The sequence below is a fragment of the Dysidea avara genome, chromosome 10 (assembly GCF_963678975.1).
Source record: "Dysidea avara chromosome 10, odDysAvar1.4, whole genome shotgun sequence".
Lineage (NCBI taxonomy): Eukaryota > Metazoa > Porifera > Demospongiae > Dictyoceratida > Dysideidae > Dysidea > Dysidea avara.
Window position 1 is genome coordinate 27374644 of NC_089281.1, and position 18869 is coordinate 27393512.

Here is an 18869-nt window from a genome sequence, read left to right on the forward strand (position 1 = left end):
GATACAAAATTTAATTTCTGAAGAGTACAAATATCTCTTAAACTCTATTAAAGGTGGTGGCCACTGCAATATAGCAAATAATTTGTAATGTTGTGACACTGCAGCCATTTCTTGGCTGCCACCTTTGATATCACATCTTTTTCATACCTATTTTTGGAAGGACGCACCCTCTTTCACAGCTTGGCTAGCTGCTTTTGGTATTTCAAGTAAAATATTAAAAGTTAACAACTCATCAAAGGTAAACAAACTAAAGTGGAGGTGTCACAATGATGCAACAATATCTAAGGTGGAGTTGTGGTTTCAATTATGTCATTATTATGTCAACTTTGAATTGGTTTATGTATAGAGTTGGTGGCACAACCATTAAAAATTGTTGTATTGCTAACTTGAGCAAAGTAAATATGCATACTTAAAATGAATCCCTTCAACCTGAAATATTCTAATGGCTTGAAAAAATGACAACAAAATTTGGCTAACATGCAAAGTGCAAGATATCCATGATGATCAGCACATGCAAACCCCATATCATGCATCCTATATAGGAGCTCAGATGAGGGAGCAATCCCAAGTGCATTGTTATTTTACCAGGTATCATATTCTAAATTCATTAAAATCCATATTGTATCACCGTACAATACTTCGCCTCTTGACGTTTCACAAGACTGTCCACCACATACAGAAGAGAGAGCTTCCTATATCACCAGTGCACAGCACATGCACCCTACAGAGGAAGTCAGGATAAGTTCAAACAATCTGTTACTGTTGATGTGTACAAATGATAGTATAGTTTCTCCTTTACTGCTACTATTATATCGATAGTGCATGGTGGATTAAAATGCATGCATGCTTGTAGCTATATATAGCTTACAAAAACAAGTGTAACTTTAAAATAACACATGCTATATATTGACTTCAAAAATTAGTTTCTTAGAGCAAGACGTGCATATTAAATTTTTAGCTCAGCATGGCTGGCATAGCATGCAATTTGATAGTATGATGTCATTCATAGATAATTATATAGCTAGACTTTGCTTGATTCCAATTAAGCCGACCAGAAAATGGCTGTGAGGTCACCATGCAAAGGTCAAATCTGGGTGTATCTAAAGCTTTTCCTATATTAGGGCCTGTGCTTTTTATTCAAGCCAAGTGCAAAGCACAATTTTGTCAAAATGTAGTATAGCTATAATCTGTTGTACTAGCTAAATGCTAGTTTAATAATACGTAATCATATAGTAAAAACATTTTTTCCCACACGAAGGAGGTTATCATGTGCATCATACATGCAACCACTGTGATGTCATATTTCCGCTCTATTGTCTCGCTTATTTACCTATTGTCTCACGAGGCGTGTGTTGTCTCGCTGAACTTGCTAAACTGCATATAAGCTCAAGCTACTATCTGCTGTCTTACACTCATGGTATTGACAGCCGTGAGGGAATCGGTCATCAGGATATTGTACTGAGTGTCTTTCGAGCTCTCGTTGATAGCTATAGCTAGCTACGTAAATCAATTTCAATTTAAGAAGAATTAATTTCGGCATTTGATGGCGGAACTTTACAGTCTGGAATTTCTCTGTGCTGACGTGAAAGGCGCCGAAAAGTTGTTTAGAGAAAAGGTGGGCTTCACTACTGTGGCAACTAATGGAGAAAACGTCGTCTTGAAACAAAACAAAGCCATACTGGTTTTGAAACCAGCAACGTGCGACAGCGAAAGAGACATACTGCAAAAGTCAGGCACCATCTGCAATAACGTGGTTTTCAAGGTTTCTCAGCTACAAGCTGCATACGACAAAGCAACCAGAGCTAAAGCTAGGGTTATACACCAACCACAGCCTTTGACGGATGTGGGCGGCACTGTCAATACCTTCACTATCGCGTCTCCATTTCCTAATGTTACTCACACTGTAGTAAGCACCACTGACTATAACGGTGTCTATTTGCCGGGATACCAACAGTGTGCTAACAGTATTGATACTCCTAGTGGAATTTCATTTGTAGACCACATAGCTTATGCTTGTGAAACAGGCACTTCAGACGATATAGTGAAGTGGTATGAAGATAAATTAGGGTTTGCAAAGTTCAAACTGGGTGCTGATAGTGATGATTTGAGTGTAGACCTCAGTGATGGACCTGGTGGTGCACTGAAACTTTTAGCAATGGAGTACTGGCGTTGTTCCGAGAAGGGAGTAAGATCTGGTGGAGAGAATGATGTCAAGATAGTATTAGTCGAGTCCCTGCCAAACTCTGGTAAGTTGAACACATCAGGTGATGCTATATGTGTGCATGTTGCATGCAGTTAAAATCCTACAAGTACAAGTCTGGGAATATTAGTTGCAGGAATTAAATTTGAGTGCATGGGGATTATAGTAATGAACTTGACAAGGAAGGCTGCTACATCTATACTAGTGCATGCACATTTAATTCCTATACTTCAATCTTGTAGCCATGATTGAAACACAGATTAAATGTCTACTAGTAAAGCTATTGCAGGTATAGGTGACCTTCCTTGTTTAATTACTACAGCTTTAGTTCAATTATGATCCTTACTTGAATTTAAATCTCTTAGTTTTTTTTACCCCATGCATGCACTTGTTAGCTTTTTTGTAACAACGTTAATCATGGTGCATGAACATACCACATCAAAGGATAGAATGCTGTCAGACATTTGTCTAATTTTTGTGTGTGGACATGCACCTGCATGGACTATCAATTACTGAAACCTGATTTGACATTCTACTTCGTCTTCAGCTGATCCCCGATTACCGAGTGCTACAAATGAAGAACAGTAAGAGAAACACCTTTGCAATCAATGTAGTCAATACAGAAATCATGTAGGTCAGCACAAGCACATGCAATGCCATATAGTATGCCAAGTAAGTGATATAGATTCAGAAATTTACCTTGATTCCTTCATAATTTGTGACTACAAATAAGGCATTAAGATTTCATTGTGATCTAGTATACAATTTATTGATTCATACTCTGATTTAGTGAGTAGACATCACTGTCACAATTTAGTGAAATGAAATTAGTTATACTATGTTTACACCACGTGTGTTTTGTGTTTTCTATAGCTAGCTCAGAAGCTAGATCACTATCATGCAAGTTCACAATGCATACCATATACTCAACTGCAGTGTACAAAATAGGTGTAAAATTAAGCAGTACGCACAAACTACAAAAATTAATCTATTAGTATACATTTATTAGCACAGTATATCCCTACTGCATGGACATAAGGAAATAGAATGCACCATTGAAGTGCTGTTGCAATGCTTTTAACACCATTAAGTGAATTGTCATCCATTAATGAAGCAAATACCATTATGTGGTTATCATATTATTACTCAAAAGTGACCTTTGCAGTCGGGAAGTATCTACCTTATGTAAAGCACATGGCATGCATGCACACAAAAACATTTAGCCCATTTAGGTCTCCATTAGGGCCATTTAGGGCTTTTATACTTCTATTTCCAGTTAATGGAACTGATATTGTTTACCGAACTCATTGTAGAGTTCAAATATTAATATTACAACATGTAAATTACCTTTATGCCTCTGCTACTCGTGGGGTCTGCTAATAATAATTATAATAATTCATAAATATTAGCTGCTAGCTATGGGTATATGTATACTGCTGATGTTCAACATGTGATGGTATAAAATCATAGCTTACATTATAGCCTATTATCATCTTTAATCTTGCAGTCTTGCCACACCTCAGTAAACCGTAGTTTACATACCTTGAGCCCATCCAATGACAATTGTGAACATTCCAGCTGCTCTAACTCGGTAGATTTTAATGGAACCCTGACTCAACATACAACTGATTACTGGTAGCCATTTTGATTGTGGTCGTGAGCCATGGACCAACTTTCCACATTTGCTGTTCTTCCAATATAATATAATCATAATCACAACCCCCAGAAATTAGTGTGTGCACGTGCATGCATTCAGGTAACCATTTAATCCTCCTTAAGTGTCTAAACGCAAGCAGCCATCAATAGGACCTGGCCTACACCGTGTCATTTTAAACCAACACAGTCACGTGATTTGCTGACTACTAGCTGTGTGGCATTCGTAAAAACTAATGACAGTGAAATGATACATTAAACTTCTTGTGTACAACACCACCAGCATTCATTTGTTAAAATTGTGATTCGTTCTTAATGGCAATGGCAATGCGTGCAGTCTTGTCCCCAGCCACCCATGTGCTTGATTGATCAACATGTAGGCGGTTGAGGACAAAACTAGAAGTGTTCCTCGAACAACAAGCTGTCCATTGCAATAGATTAATTCTTCATTGTTAGCTGATTACATTATCAGAATTGGGGCCCTAATTTTATATAGAGCTGCCAGTCCTTCACACTGAGTCTGCGAAAGGTCACCTGGTGAGAGTCTGAGTAGGTTCAGCACTTTTGTGGCTTTTTCTGTTTTCTTTGTGTCTCTTTGAACTTTGAACTAAACACTTCTGCGATGCCTTAATCTGTGCCATTGTTACCTGTTAATGTAGGTAGCATTTATTAAAGTCATCCATTAGCGTCCATTAACATCCATTAGCTACCATACTGTGCAAGACATGTGTTTGACTTGAATTGAAAGCATGAGAATATAGCTGAGTATGCATAGCACCCTCTACTATCTGTGGGATCCAATTTTCTTTAATATATGGGCAAGAAAATGAAAATGTTTATAAAATGGCATGGGCACATTTTGGCACACTTCTGATAAGTTATTGTTTAAGTCTGAGTCCTTGTAACTAAGTTAGGTAATTCTAAGGCTGCAGTACAAGTTGTTGTCAGACCTTCAGTGCTGGTCACTGTAAAGCATCAAGTGTTAGTGTGTGTTAGTAATAAACGTGGTATAAAACAAAAAAAGATTTCTGAGCTTGAATGGTCTAGCCTATATTAAATATCAGGCTGAACCCAAACTGTAGTAGATAAAGCTGACCCCAAATCCTAACCCATAACTTAGGACTACTAGATTCGTGAGAAACAGTTCCCAAGTGCTCTGTATTATCTATGGAGCCAATTCTCTAATATAAAATAAAATGTGCCCAAAAACTATGAAATCATCAAAGTTAAACAGCTTCACTCATGCTACATTGCCCTTTTAATTTGCTAACTACATTCATGTACCGGTAGGTGCTGGGTCTGCTACTGCACTTTCAATTACTTTGTTTGAATGTCCATCCATCATCTTTTTTTTTGCTTAACAGGAGAATCCTTTCTCTAGGCATTGTGCTGAGCTGTGGTGCTGCCTGGTCATTTTGTGTAAGATCAATGAAGATCACAAACACAGTGAAACCTGTCTAATCAGGACATATCTGTGGGCCACAATTCACTGAATTAAGCAAGAAGCTGTATTAGGCAGGTTACTTTGCTGCACTGGTGACCTTATCATACAGTGTCCTGAGTTTTACTGTAGTACTGTAGTGCAACTGGTAGATATAATGATCATAGACATTCAGTTATTTGGAAACAGTGGAAATTTGAAACTGAAATTGAAGTGAAAATGGTCAAAACTTAATAAAATTGCCACTAATGGCACCTCTTTACAAGACCACCTTTATAAAAAACCTCTTCATTATAGAAGTAGGTCCAAAATAGCCATTATATCAACCTCAATAGTTAGTTCTCATTATTCATGACCTCAAATCCTCAATTTAATGAACAGATGCGTAGCAGTAGCACAACATAAGGTCTCGATTTACAAGATAATGAAGTACACCATAAAATGGATCATAAGGTACGGGTTACTATGTAATGTATATGGCTATTTTGTAGGGGAGAGGGCCGGGGGTCTAGTGGATTCTCACTCAGTATACAGACATCTTGTGCAAGCCATTCCTCTGCCCAAAGAAAGCAGTCTAGCCATGCAAGATTATAATAATTATTATTAGAATAACTAATTATCATGAAAGGTATAGGGCTAACTAACCTTGTTAGTAAGGCAACTTTATCGTACAAACTTTTGTCCCAAAAAGCTATATAAGGTGTACATATAAAGGTGTTGAGTAAAAATCTCCATACCAAATCATAATTATGTTAGCCTCATGCACTATAGGTTGGTTACATTGTACCATACATTAGTTCACTAAGGTAAATGAGACAAGAAATCATATTCAAAAAGTCATGAAATACACCACAGCTTTTCACTATCACAAAGTGGTTGTAGTAATATAATACCTGAGACCAAGAGTATACTAGAGTATCGAATGGCATATTACTCCGTGATTAATGATAACACAGATATTTCAAAAATTGTTCATTGCGTTATTCTATGCAATCATTAACCACGCCTTTCAATTTCTTTACTATTATATACTCTTGCTGAGACGTACTTGACTTGGATACTTCTTGAAACCTATAATTGATGTGGTCACTATAATGAGTGGTCTATCATAGAGATGGTGATGGTCTTTGTAAAGAGGTGAGCACTAATAGCCATTTTACAAGTTCTCATTTCCACTGTTTCCATTACCCTATTTTGTTACCAAAAATACCATACAATTACTAATTACGCCAACAGAGTTTCACAAGAATACAAGTAATTATGATTCAACTTTAAACAGGCTGTAGGACCAGGTGTCCTACAGACCTTCAGCACTTGTGCTGTAAAGCCTTAATATATAAATAAATAAATTTAATGGTCAATTATAGCTATTTACATGATTTAGTACGATTTATCATGATTTGTGTGAATTATGATTTACAGTAATTTAAATACAATTCTTGATTTATATCATGATTCCGGTTGATTTGTAGCATCTTGAATAAAGGTGTCAGACCCCTCACACTACCAGCAAATCAACACCTATGCAGTAGTAGAGAAAGAAATGGGACACAAAGCAGGGCCAGAGGAAGCAATTGTAAAGTGGTCAGGCACAGGGCAAACACACTGTGTTGTATGAAACACAACCAGTGTGTGAGTACTAGGGAGTCTAGGTGACCTGCCTCCTTCCCCTGTCAAAATTGAGATTGAAAATATTTTCAACTGTAAATTTCCCAATAAATTATAGACAAACATTTGTGTTCAAGTCAATTCTTACAGTATAGACACATAAATTCAGTAGTTCTTATTTGTAATTAATATATGTGGCTTTACTGAAATATCATACAATATTCTAGTACTGTATAGAAATCCTATGAGTAAGTCTTCTATGCCAAACAATGGCAAATTATGGATGAGTTCCTTTATTAAGTTAGCTTGTGTGCATATGGTGTGTTTTGTGTAGTCCATGTTTATGATGCGTCATATATCATGTGAACCATAGCTACTTCAGTGTATTGCACTTATATGCACCCCTCATCCTCAAATTTACAGTAAACAAACCCTTTGCCTTTGGCTCAAGGTTTATAAACAGTAAATTTTCCGACTTCTGATTTGAGGTTCTATAGAAGTGTAATACACCTCATAGCCATGGTTTATATATTAACATATAGCTTTAGGGCTCTGTTTACAGTACACTCAAATTAGTTACCTCTTCCATGGTTCTTGACAAAATCGGCAGAATCTCTCACAAGTGCCATGGCAACCATCTATGCTCAAGGGGCACAATCAAACACCTTCATGTTATATCATTGTACTCATTGGACAAACCTATGATTTTGTGCATTGCCTATGTACAAGAGGAGTTAGTATATAAGTTTTATTACTCACCAACAATAATCCAATTGTCTAGTTCACATGTATTTGTAATTGTGCATACAAAACTGTATGTATCTAGGAGTCTTGGTTCATCAAATGCCAGTTTTATCACCTCTCTAATTACACCAACCGAACAGCCCACAATTTCAACTTGCCAATAAGGTAGCAATTTTCATGTTTGTCTCCTCGTCAGTCATCACTACATACCATTACATGTCACAGTTGCCTGTACAGTAGTTTCAAACTAATAAGTTGTTTGAATGATGAGGAAATATGATTGGTCAAAGTTGTCACCAAAGAACACAGTAAATGTACCACAGCTTTTTTTATCAACCAAAATTGCTTGCCATATTAACATTGTTTATAATGTCAGCAGTGGTTTTAATGATGTCCCTTGTTTGTAGGAGTATCAAACCAGGTCTCAGAATTCCTGGATAACAATAATGGCCCTGGGGTACAACATGTTGCCTTTCATACCAAAGATGTCGTATCAACAGTAACTACTCTAAAGAAGCAAGGCCTAACCACAATCCCGATACCATTAGAATATTATTCCTTACTGGTAAGTACTAGTATGCTGTAAGTTGTGTTGTCCTAACTGTCATGTGTGTTATAGGACAAAAAATCCATTGTCGATCAAGTTAGTTGTGATACAAAATCATTGCAGGAAAATGGTGTATTGCTGGATAGTGAGTTTGACGATAGCTCTAAAAGGTTGAATAGACACACTACACTACATCTAACACTACATAAATACACACACACACAAACACACACACTACATACAGACACACATGATGGGATACTTTATGTTGTCACTCTTCTACTGTAGGTATCTGATGCAGGTGTTCAGTACAGCACTGTTTAAAAAGAGCACATTCTTCATTGAGTTCATTCAGCGATGCGGCGCTACTGGGTTTGGTGCAGGAAACATCACTGCTCTTTTTAAAGCACTAGAACTACAGAAGGCCTCAGGACAATAGGGAAATTCTTATGCAATAATTATAATTATTAATTTATACAGAAATTTTTGTATGTAAAGCACAACTGGTGACCTGTACTAGTATTGGTATCTGTGCTATATAAGTCTCTACATTAACTAAAAGTTAATGTAATGAGAACCAAGCATTAAACTTCAGTTTATTGTATTTAATCTTCAGCACCATGCATGCGGCTATGTACCACACTGAGCATGTAGATAAGGTAAACAGCAGAGCTGCATGTAGCTAAGCTAACACAACTGTAGTATTGTGCTTACCTACCATGTCATGCCAGGCCATACATGTAACATCATTATTTTATGATGTATAACTTGTACTACAACTGAATTTATAGCATGTAGCATCGGTGCCTGCCCCACAACTCTATCATGTATGTCATACAATTAACCTTAAGTTTAAACTTGTAGTGAGAAGTCCTATGCAACATTAATTCAACAACACAACCTATACCTATGCTGTGCAACAACTTTAAGGCAGTGTCATACCCAACCATATACTTTAGTATAGTGAAAGGAGGGTATTTGATCATGAAACAGTTAAAGTACAAGGTGAAATAACTACACGCACCACTCGCAGGTATAAACTATCTACATGGTGCCAGTAATATATGTGTTTAAAACCCTTTCACGGCTGAAATTCCAGGCGCACTTTACAAGGCATGTCAAATCATGCTTAATAAGTACACTAAACCACTTGGTTACTATACCTCTATGTAAACGCTGTGGACTAGCAATCTTGACTAGGTTATGTAAATAAAACCACAAGGTAATTATAAGACAACAAAACTGCAAAATACGCTAAAAGCAGCCTTGAGAAACAGATGGCCACATATAAACTATCTAAACAGAAGTGTTACAATTTATCGTCTCCTTACTGAACCGTCACCTTCATAGCTGGTTTCTTTGAGTTTTATCATCACAAATCCAGTGTTGCACATATGCACACGATTGAATCATGCCACATGTCTGAAAAACCATCAACAGCCATTTGCCGGTTGTCTTCGCCTATGTATCATTGTTCAAAAAGTGAATATCAACTCAAATATAAACAAAATAACCCTATTTTTGAGAAAAAAAGTTTTACCGGGTTGCTGTCACTGTAAAATTGATGGCAATGCTCCAATGCTGGTGGAACAGCACAAAGAACAGGCTTGGCAAAAGATTAGGAAAAACTTGGGAATTAAGACAACCAAGAATGGAATGAAGCACTGGAAACCAACAAAGTACTAGCCATTTAGGCTGAATTTAATTGGGTGATATGATGTTAGCTACTCCTTTAAACATGGAATTGCTTTTAGAAATGCGCAATGACCTTTGCAGCTGGGGTGTTGTTACAAGTACTAGAACGTAACAAAATTTTGTGGTTAGTTAAAATATTTTTGTGGTCTTAGACCAACCACTAAAACATTGTTTTTACCATGAATATTTTCTATGGTGTTACTGTACAAACTACAATTGTATAATCATTGCCCAGACTTTAAACAATAATTATGTTACTTCTAAACACCAGGTGCCCATGTAGCTACTACTATCCCATTCTAGCTAAATAGGCAATTATCCAACTGTGTATATAATTTAATACTATTATTAATCCGGCTAGATAATTAGATTCATAAGTACTGTAATTTAGTGTAATTCGTAATTCATGAATTATTTTGCAATTAGGTAATTACATTGCTAAGGAATCATAACTCAAACAAACTATTTTAAACCACAAATTACGCACATACCTATCTTCTTAACTGTTTTATGGTGTGTCTATCACGTCTTCTCATGAGAATTGTTTAGAGAAAGCCTCGAGGATGCCCTTCATTTTCTTTTGCGTAAGTACGGGACACTTCCCTCCTTGAAGGAATTCATTATTCTGGTAGCCTACGAAGCCAGATACGCCATTTATTGGTTGTTTTGTTCCCATATACCTGTTGTGAAAGGTATTTAAAATGTCTTCAGGAACTCCCTTCACCCATTTTTCAGCCTCAAAGTGAAAGTTTACCTACTGGGACAGTTTATACAGATTCTGTGCAGCCCTCATTTCTCACATACAGACTGCTTTTAGCATAAGCCATTTTGCTCATGTGGGTATGGAAAGACAAACAAATATAATATACAAACAAACAAAAATACAAGTACACATACATATAAACAAACACTCACACATTTTTCAGAAAACAAATTTTTAGTAAACCAGGCATGCGTGTCGAGTTTAAAAAAGAGTTGTGAGACACAGCACTATAGCTTATTGTAATGCAAGTAGGCCTGTGCGATAATGGATAAACCATTATTGCAATAATAAAACTGATTATCACGATAATAGGTACTACAATAATTGAAGAGGTCAGTGGAGAAGGGAACACGTGCCATTTTAGATTTTCTAAAAATTAGAATGGCTTGTTTCAGCCATGTGAATGATGTCGCCACTAAGTAAACAAAAGTTTATGGCAGTCTCAAAGCAAATATTACAATAATTCAATTATGTCCCAAAATTGTGTTTAATGCCCACCATGTGGTCACCTAAATTTTCAAATGGCACTTGTCCCCCTTTGCTGCTGGTCCCTTCAATTGTACCATGCACCCAACACTGTATATGCATAATACACATGTTTAAATTTCTATAGTTTTTCACAGGTGCAGCTAAACTGAGCAAAGGTGCTATTTTCATATTTCATTTATCATATTGAAACATATTGTACACAATACACATCCATAGTGATACACACAACTGTACTATGTACAATGTACAAAGCTTTAATCATGTATACTGAATTTGAGACTTGATAGTAAGTACTGAATAATGAAACTTATTTCAGGTTTTGGGCCAAAAACACAAGCATGTTTGCATGCTCTGGAAGTAAACAGGATTGTTTGGAGTTGATCACATGACCAACAGCACTAAAAGCCCTTTCACTTGAAACTGAAGTTGCTGGGATACAGAGATACTTGCATGCAAGTTTTGACAAGACAGGAAAATTGACTAGAATGTTGCTTCCACCACAACAGTGGCTTTTGCTGTAAATGCACAAGTATTTCTTTACTCCCTTCTTCAGGAATAGGTCTCATTTCTGGCTCCCACACATCCTCTAACAATGACATAAACTTACTCTTCTTCTTTTTGGGGGCAGGCTCTTCTGATCCAATCTTCCTCAGTAGTATCTGGGTTTGCAATAACTGTTGCTTGCTCTTCGATCGCTAGCAAAACACTCTGTTTGATTTCTTTCTGACAAAAAGCTTTAAATCTAGGATCAAAAAGCAAGCCTTGTGTAAAATTTTCCCAACAGATAAATCTGTGTATCTACTTTGAAGATCAGTCAACAATACCCTTTTCATTTGCTTCGTCAATCTGCTGTCAGACGGTGTCTCTACAAGGTGCTTAACGGTAAGCTTGTACATCAGTGGCCGAACCCCAGAGAGGTTACCCATTTCTCCCTGCAAATCACTTCTGTGATATGAACTATGGGCTTCATGACAGAGATAAAAGCTTCCATTGCTATGATTTCAACATCACTGGGCATCAAATCAGACTTGTGTATTTCAATCAGTACTGCAAAAAGAGGCTGCTGCTGTTTCAAAATTCTTTCTACCATAAAATAGGCAGAGTCCCATCTCACTGGAATGCTCTGAATCAAGTAGGCTTTTTCGTTTAAGGCAGTGGAATGTTGTGGTTAAATTGTGACGACAAAATTGGTCTATGCTGTGGCTTCTGGAGTGCGATGTTGCCTTCAATGACTAATACATTACTATTGATATTGGCAGTGTTTATACCAGTGCAGCTGCCATACATATCGCAAACAATTTCATATGAATGGGTAAGCGTTGGCGAGTAGTGGATTGTTACTTGCAGTGCTAATTCGCGAGTAATTAGTGAGATTATCAAGTTGAAGCCATCTCAACTTTACTGCCATGCTAGACTAATGCCAGTCCTATATCATTCACTGAAACAGCATGAAAGGAGAGTACTATATGCAGGTAGCCCAGCGATGTAGCCTAGATCAACAGCATGGCACTCACAAGCTATCCAAGAACTATATATTGCGTCAGATAAATTCCCAGCAGTGTGTGAATTCCTAGAGTGGCTGCCAGCTATTTTTACCTTCTTTAGTCTCTCTAGTTTGCTGGTTTCTCTATACAATAACTACCATCAAAATTTGGGAACAGTATAAGGTATCTCAGTCGCTATAAGACCACTATTTTCTGTTGTTGTCATTGAGGGGTTCTTCACTTCCAGAAATATAGTCGACAGTGGCTGGAAATGTAGAAATTTATTTCAGAAATGTGGAAATTTAATCAAAAATTGACGGAAATGTGGAAATTTAACTTGAAATTTCCAACTTCAAACAACAGTTCAGTGGTATAATAGCTGAGCCATGAATCACCCATTAACTAGCTAGGCACATAATTGTACTCTAGGTGAATCATTTCTAAAGTTTTTTTGGTTAGTTCAAGTGCCAGCAAGCTTGTTCAGCATGATACAGTTCAAAACCACACACCCGTGATGATCCAGCGAGCACACAGGGTACTGTCTGTGGAACTATCAAAACTGTTTGAGGCATTTCTACTGGCAAACCATTCAACCCTAGTTCCCAAACCAACAAAACCGCTTTGTTTGCTGCTTTGACAGGAGTCGAAAGGTCAGAAATGTACGGAAATGATTTGGAAAGGTGGAAATTTATTTTGAAACATGTTGAAATTTGCATCCTCAGAGTTTTAATTTTTGAAATTTTGTCGATGAGATTTAGAGTGAAGGACCCCTTGGTTGCCATTCTTAGCTTGGCTTGAATGGCTGCTAGTGGTGAGAACAGTGGTAAACTATCATTAGCACTAGAATTATTACCAGTGGCTTCGTTAACTATAGTGCTAAACACAAAGCGATTAAGGACATGAACAGCCGTTTATACAACTTCTGTAACTCGAAGATGGATTGTTGAAATGCAATGAGACAAAGCTTTCTGAGAGAGGAAGACCACATCTAACATCTAAAAAAACTTGGGATAGTATGAAAACAGTTTCAGCTTTTTAAAAAAATGTATTTTTGTACAGGAGTCAATGGGAACTGCAAGTTGTGGTTAGCAATATCATCCTCCAGAAAAGTGAAGGAAGTAATGATTTGGTTAGTTAAATGAAAAGGCCACTGTTCATTATGCTTCAGGTCTCGTTGCTTACTACGCAGAACATAGCTTGATTTGCATGAATGGTTAAAGTGACTCACCAACCTATTGGCTCAACCTATAGCCTTTGACATCTCTGGCAAGTCCATTGCCTTCTGGACACCAACTGAATGGTGTGGGCAAAACAACCAATGTGCTCAACATAGTGCAAGACAAATATTTCTGGCATTATCAGTGACAGCAGCAGATAGCTTCCCTAACGGTACCTTCCATCATTCAAGTGCATCCTTCAAACCTGCTGCTAAGTTGGAAGTTGTGTCGCCAGTCATTATTTCAGCAGTTCCAGCAAGTGGCAGCTCATCTCCCAATCCTTGTTTACACAAGTACTCAAAGAATTTGACTATAGAGTAGGGACCATAGCACATCGATAAGAAGTACTGAAACAAGCTGGAGTAGTGCATGATATTAAAACAATAAGAACTGCTCAAGATACCATAATGGGAATGCACAGTACGGATATAAACACTTCTTATTGTTTTACTGTGATTTAATATCATGCACTACTCCAGCTCGCTTCAATACTTTTTTCGATGTGCTATGGTCCCTGAAAATTCCAAATCTTTTGTGTACTTTTTTGGTAACTTCTTTTATAAGTAATAATTATTATGACTGGTGAACCCACGCATACTGTATCAAAAGAAAGAAATGGTGCCATGTGCCCCAGTTATATCAATTATCATCTGAAAATATCCATTACGCTTCATTGTCAGCTATTTTCAACCTGCTACACAGCAGTACGAATCAAGAACTGTTCGAAAAGCACCTCTGCAATCAAAGTAGCCACTATGAAAAATATGGACGAATTCCGTTCTGAAGAGAAGCCATCATGTGCTACCACCAAATCGACACTTTTTGCTGTAAGCAAAGATGAATGGGACACAAAGGAGAACAATGGTAAGTCCATGAAGAATGGATTATATGTACTACGGTATGCCAAAAGGCACCTCTTGGGCCAAAGCAACATCGAACAGTGAAAAAATCAAGCCTGTAGCCTCAGCTGTTATCAAGTTACGTTTGTCTGAAGGCATCAGTCAGTTACTCAGTCAGTCAGACAATCACTAGAAAATTCCGTTAAATAAGTTTTAAAAAAAATTCTGTAGCAACTTGTTGAAAGTGTTTCGCGTTGATCTGAAAGCTTGCTTGGGCTCAGTTTTACCTAATCAATACTGCCTCATCGTCGTAAGGTAAAATTGAGGCTGGTTTTTGGGTGAGGTTTTTCGTGGGCCACGCCTACACCTTTGTGGTCCCTACTATACAGTACTATCGTACTGTATGATAGTGCACAGTAAGGCTAACATAACTGCAGTTAGACCTTGATGTCCATCCATCAGTGGTTATTGCGAATGACTGCACATCTGATAATAGTGCACTACTAACCTTCGTCTTTTCATGCTCATATATAGCTGGAATGTAATTCCTAGCAAAAGTAGTCCTATCAGGTGGCGTGTATTTTGGTTCAAACTTGCTTAACATGTATCGGAATCCACTATCATTGACTGTAGTATGTCCTTCGTGATACAGTAGCAAATCGAAAATGTCATGCAGGCTTTCCAATTAACAGAACTTCTTGGAATAGCGCTGGCAAGAATGTTTGATAGTGTGCTGACCAAGTTGTGGTGGCACTCCAGGCATGCCAGAACTTGTTGTTGCCTTTTCTTTCTCCTGTGCTTCTATCTTCTTTCTAACTTCTTCGAACTCCGCTTTTGTGGTGATAATGCAAATGAACCATCAAATCCATTGTGTTCCCTTTGTAGGACAGAGGATTCTTACAAAGCGTACAATACATTTTCGTTCTTTTCTGCTTGTCCTTCTCCACAAATTGACCGTCTTTCACCTTGAACCCAAAGTGTTCCCACACAGGGCCTTTTGCTTTCTCTAGTGGCAAATACTCATCATCGGCATGCAATCGTCATCCTCTAGGGTTTCATCGATATACACGTCAACAGCCATTTGTCAGTGAACACGTGCGTTAATAGTCACGTGAGCATTATCGTCATTAATGTTTATGAATTAGTGTTATCACGATAATATTTCTAACCACGATAATCGAACATTTTCAAATATCACACAGGCCTAAATGCAAGTATGCTGAAGATTGATATACTCTAAAAGAAACAGTCAACCACTCCAATCAAACAGTCACATTCTATACCTCTTTAAAACTAGCTACTGTACTTAGCTATCTGTAACAATACAGTGAAAACTCTATCCCAGAGCTTTTAAAATCTTCCTGGAGGCATGCCCTTAGACTCCCAAAATAACACGTTAGTTGCATTCTTTAGATTACTTTAGTTGGCTCCCCACTATTTACTCCACTCCGTGCACTGTCCTCACCCATTGTTCCTATTATCAACACTTCATTGTTAAACCTTATCTAATCACTGGGCTTTGCAGAAAGATTGGAAGTATTAAGATATTAAGAGCAACTACAAGAGCTAACTGAGTTGAACACAAATCTGCTCAATAATTGTTGGAGCCACTTAGTATGTATATAGGTACAGATGACGATGTGTGACTGACAGCGACAACAGCAGCCCCGGTGAGGGTCTAGAAACAAAAGTATATAGTAGCAGATGAGTTTATATACTAGCAATGGTACCTCCCCTGCCATGCAGGTTACACAAACTTCATTACTACTTATATATGAAAAGGACAGACCTTGATACTTGACAAAGTGTTCACATGTAAAGCCTGGCCAGTTCTTAGTGTTTAAAATGTTACTGAATCCAACAATTACAAATGAAAATGCTATCAATTGACTTACCATGCTTGTTACATGCTTTTCTTTATCATAATTTACTAAACATAATGATTGTCCTGTGGTCATAAATTTTACTGCTTTCATAGCTTGTCCTGTGGTCATAAATGGCATGCATTTTATGAAAGAATCCAAGCAAATTTTGATCTACACTTTTGTATTCATCTCAATGAATGATGACTGTTAGAAGCTTCATTTAAAAGCTAGTTATTTTTAAGATGATGATCACTTCATTTGGTGCAAAACCCACTTTGATATATGCGTCAGCTGGCAAGAAAATTGTTGGACACCGGAGGCATTATAGATAGTTAGACAGCTTTTCAGCTTTCTATCTACATAAAATTTAGGAATTATACGCAAGTTTGATTAGGGATAAAAGAAATAAAAAGTAGAGGTCACATGTACCTGTAGATATAGTAGTGGACATCTAATCCCTTGCTATAGAATGTCCAATTGTATATTTACAGGTCCTTCTTTCACTAATCTTTATATCTTGATCCCTAATCAGTCAAACTTATAATTCTTAATTTTCCTTGTACTTAAGTTTAATTGTTTGTAAAATAATTATCACTAATGATTCTATGAATACCGCATCAAAAGAAAGAATGGCACTAGACATGCCATAAAATTAATTTTGTGTCTGAACATGCACCCTGTGCATCAATTACTGAGAAGTGAAGAGGCCATAACACTTTGTTTTCAGCTATGTTCAGCCCGTTACACAGCGTTACAAATATGAGCAGCGCTTCTGCAATTAATCCAATCACTTCTGTCATGGTTCAAAATAACCATGATGACTAATCAACAAAGCCTCAGGGAAGCCAGATTAAACATGCTACTGCAAATTGACACATTGTGCTGTCAGCAAAAAGAAATGGAATGAGTAGGACAAAGGTATAAGCCAATGATGCATGCATTGTATGTACTGCAGTATGCCAAAATGCACCTGTTGAGCTAAAGTGGCATGTGAAAAAATCAAGCCTGTAGCCCTAGCCTTCTCGTCTGAAGGCATTAGTAAGTCCTGTATACAGTAGGATGTCAAAACCCCACAAAACTTATGGAATTTCTTCTGTAAATTTCAATTAAAAAGTGGCACAATAAATCACACATGGTTCAGTCAGTGCAAGATGCAACCTAAACGCCTATAGTAGTTCCTGGCAATGCTACACAATTGACAATATAATCACCCACGAGTCACTTGTTTTTCGTTTTGTGCCATTTAGTGTTCATTTAACAATTACTGGCTATTACAAAAGTAATCTATATATCAATCTGAAGTGTTTTACATGCTCTACAAGATGCTGTGATTAAAACATGCATTTGTCACACTTTTAAAAATCTGTTTGACATTCTAAGTAGTCTCGTATCCAGACCCTATTTCCTCGGGGGTGGCGCTTATCGATTAGAGATTATAAGTGCCCCCTTGGAAAGGATCTGGTCGTCTGTCCATACCATTTTTGTTCTGAAAAATCAACAACTTTTGTTGTGTGTTAATTGATGGTAACGGACTTCTAAGCGGTCAGAGGAGCCTTGCACGAGTGTTAATACTGCAAAGTCGAAAAGTGCAGAATGCGTTCTGTGCCTCATGCCACAAAAGGCTTCTTAGAAGTCTGTTAACATCAATTAACATATGCAACAAAAGTTGTCAATTTTTCAGAACAAACAATGGTATGGGCAGATGACCAGATCCTTTCCGAGGCGGGCACTTATAATCTCTAATCAATAAGCACAACCCCTAAGGAAATAGGGTCTGCGTACGAGACTAATCCCTAAGTTAGCTAGTCAGCCAGTCAGCAAAAATTACACTAAATAAAAACTTGTAGCAATGTTTTGGGTTGCACTGAGTAATGCGATATGTGTGTAGTTACAAATGTTGTGCATACAGATGGTTTAGAACTGAGAGATGAATGGCCCATATCCCCCCCCTACCATTTTCACCACCCACTGAAATAATGGTTTCATTCATTCATCAAACTGTGCCTCTCCTCCCTGACCACTCTGTATTCACTCCTCTCCTCTCCTCCACGTGCACGTCCATTCAGCCATTGTCCTACTTCCCGCTGTACTATATATGTTTTCAAGTTTTGTCATTGTTTGGGACAAGCTACACCTTTCATGTTCAGTTAGCTTTTACACAACAAAAGAGTGAAAAACCATCATGAACAATACACTCAATATACGAACAACTGTTTCAGTTACCTCTTGTCGGATTTTTCGAGACACAGCATTTCTGCCATTGTTCCATCGCTCATTGTATTGTTAGATGTATGAATTTGTGGTTTTGTTTGTGTGTGTGTTCT

General features: G+C 37.5%; 1 protein-coding gene and 1 long non-coding RNA gene across 5 annotated transcripts; one reads left to right on the top strand and one right to left on the bottom strand.

Moving 5' to 3' along the window:
* The first annotated feature begins 1363 nt into the window (after positions 1–1363).
* Positions 1364–8787, top strand: LOC136236186 (4-hydroxyphenylpyruvate dioxygenase-like). Its single transcript, XM_066026304.1, has 4 exons — positions 1364–2246; positions 8054–8211; positions 8266–8363; positions 8482–8787. The coding sequence occupies exons 1-4, from the start codon at positions 1544–1546 to the stop codon at positions 8630–8632; spliced, it is 1110 nt and encodes a 369-aa protein (XP_065882376.1). The 5' UTR covers positions 1364–1543; the 3' UTR covers positions 8633–8787.
* LOC136236188 (uncharacterized) lies at positions 6545–18839 on the bottom strand. Of its 4 annotated transcripts, XR_010692019.1 has the most exons (6): positions 18769–18834; positions 10380–10521; positions 9536–9654; positions 7662–9489; positions 7483–7601; positions 6545–6815 (listed from the first exon to the last, which is right to left on the bottom strand). It is a non-coding gene; the product is annotated as an uncharacterized lncRNA (long non-coding RNA). The 4 variants fall into 4 exon arrangements; XR_010692018.1 differs by lacking the exon at positions 10380–10521 and having other exon boundaries at positions 6546–6815; XR_010692020.1 differs by lacking the exon at positions 10380–10521 and having other exon boundaries at positions 6562–6815; positions 7662–8356.
* Between the last annotated feature and the right edge of the window lie 30 nt (positions 18840–18869).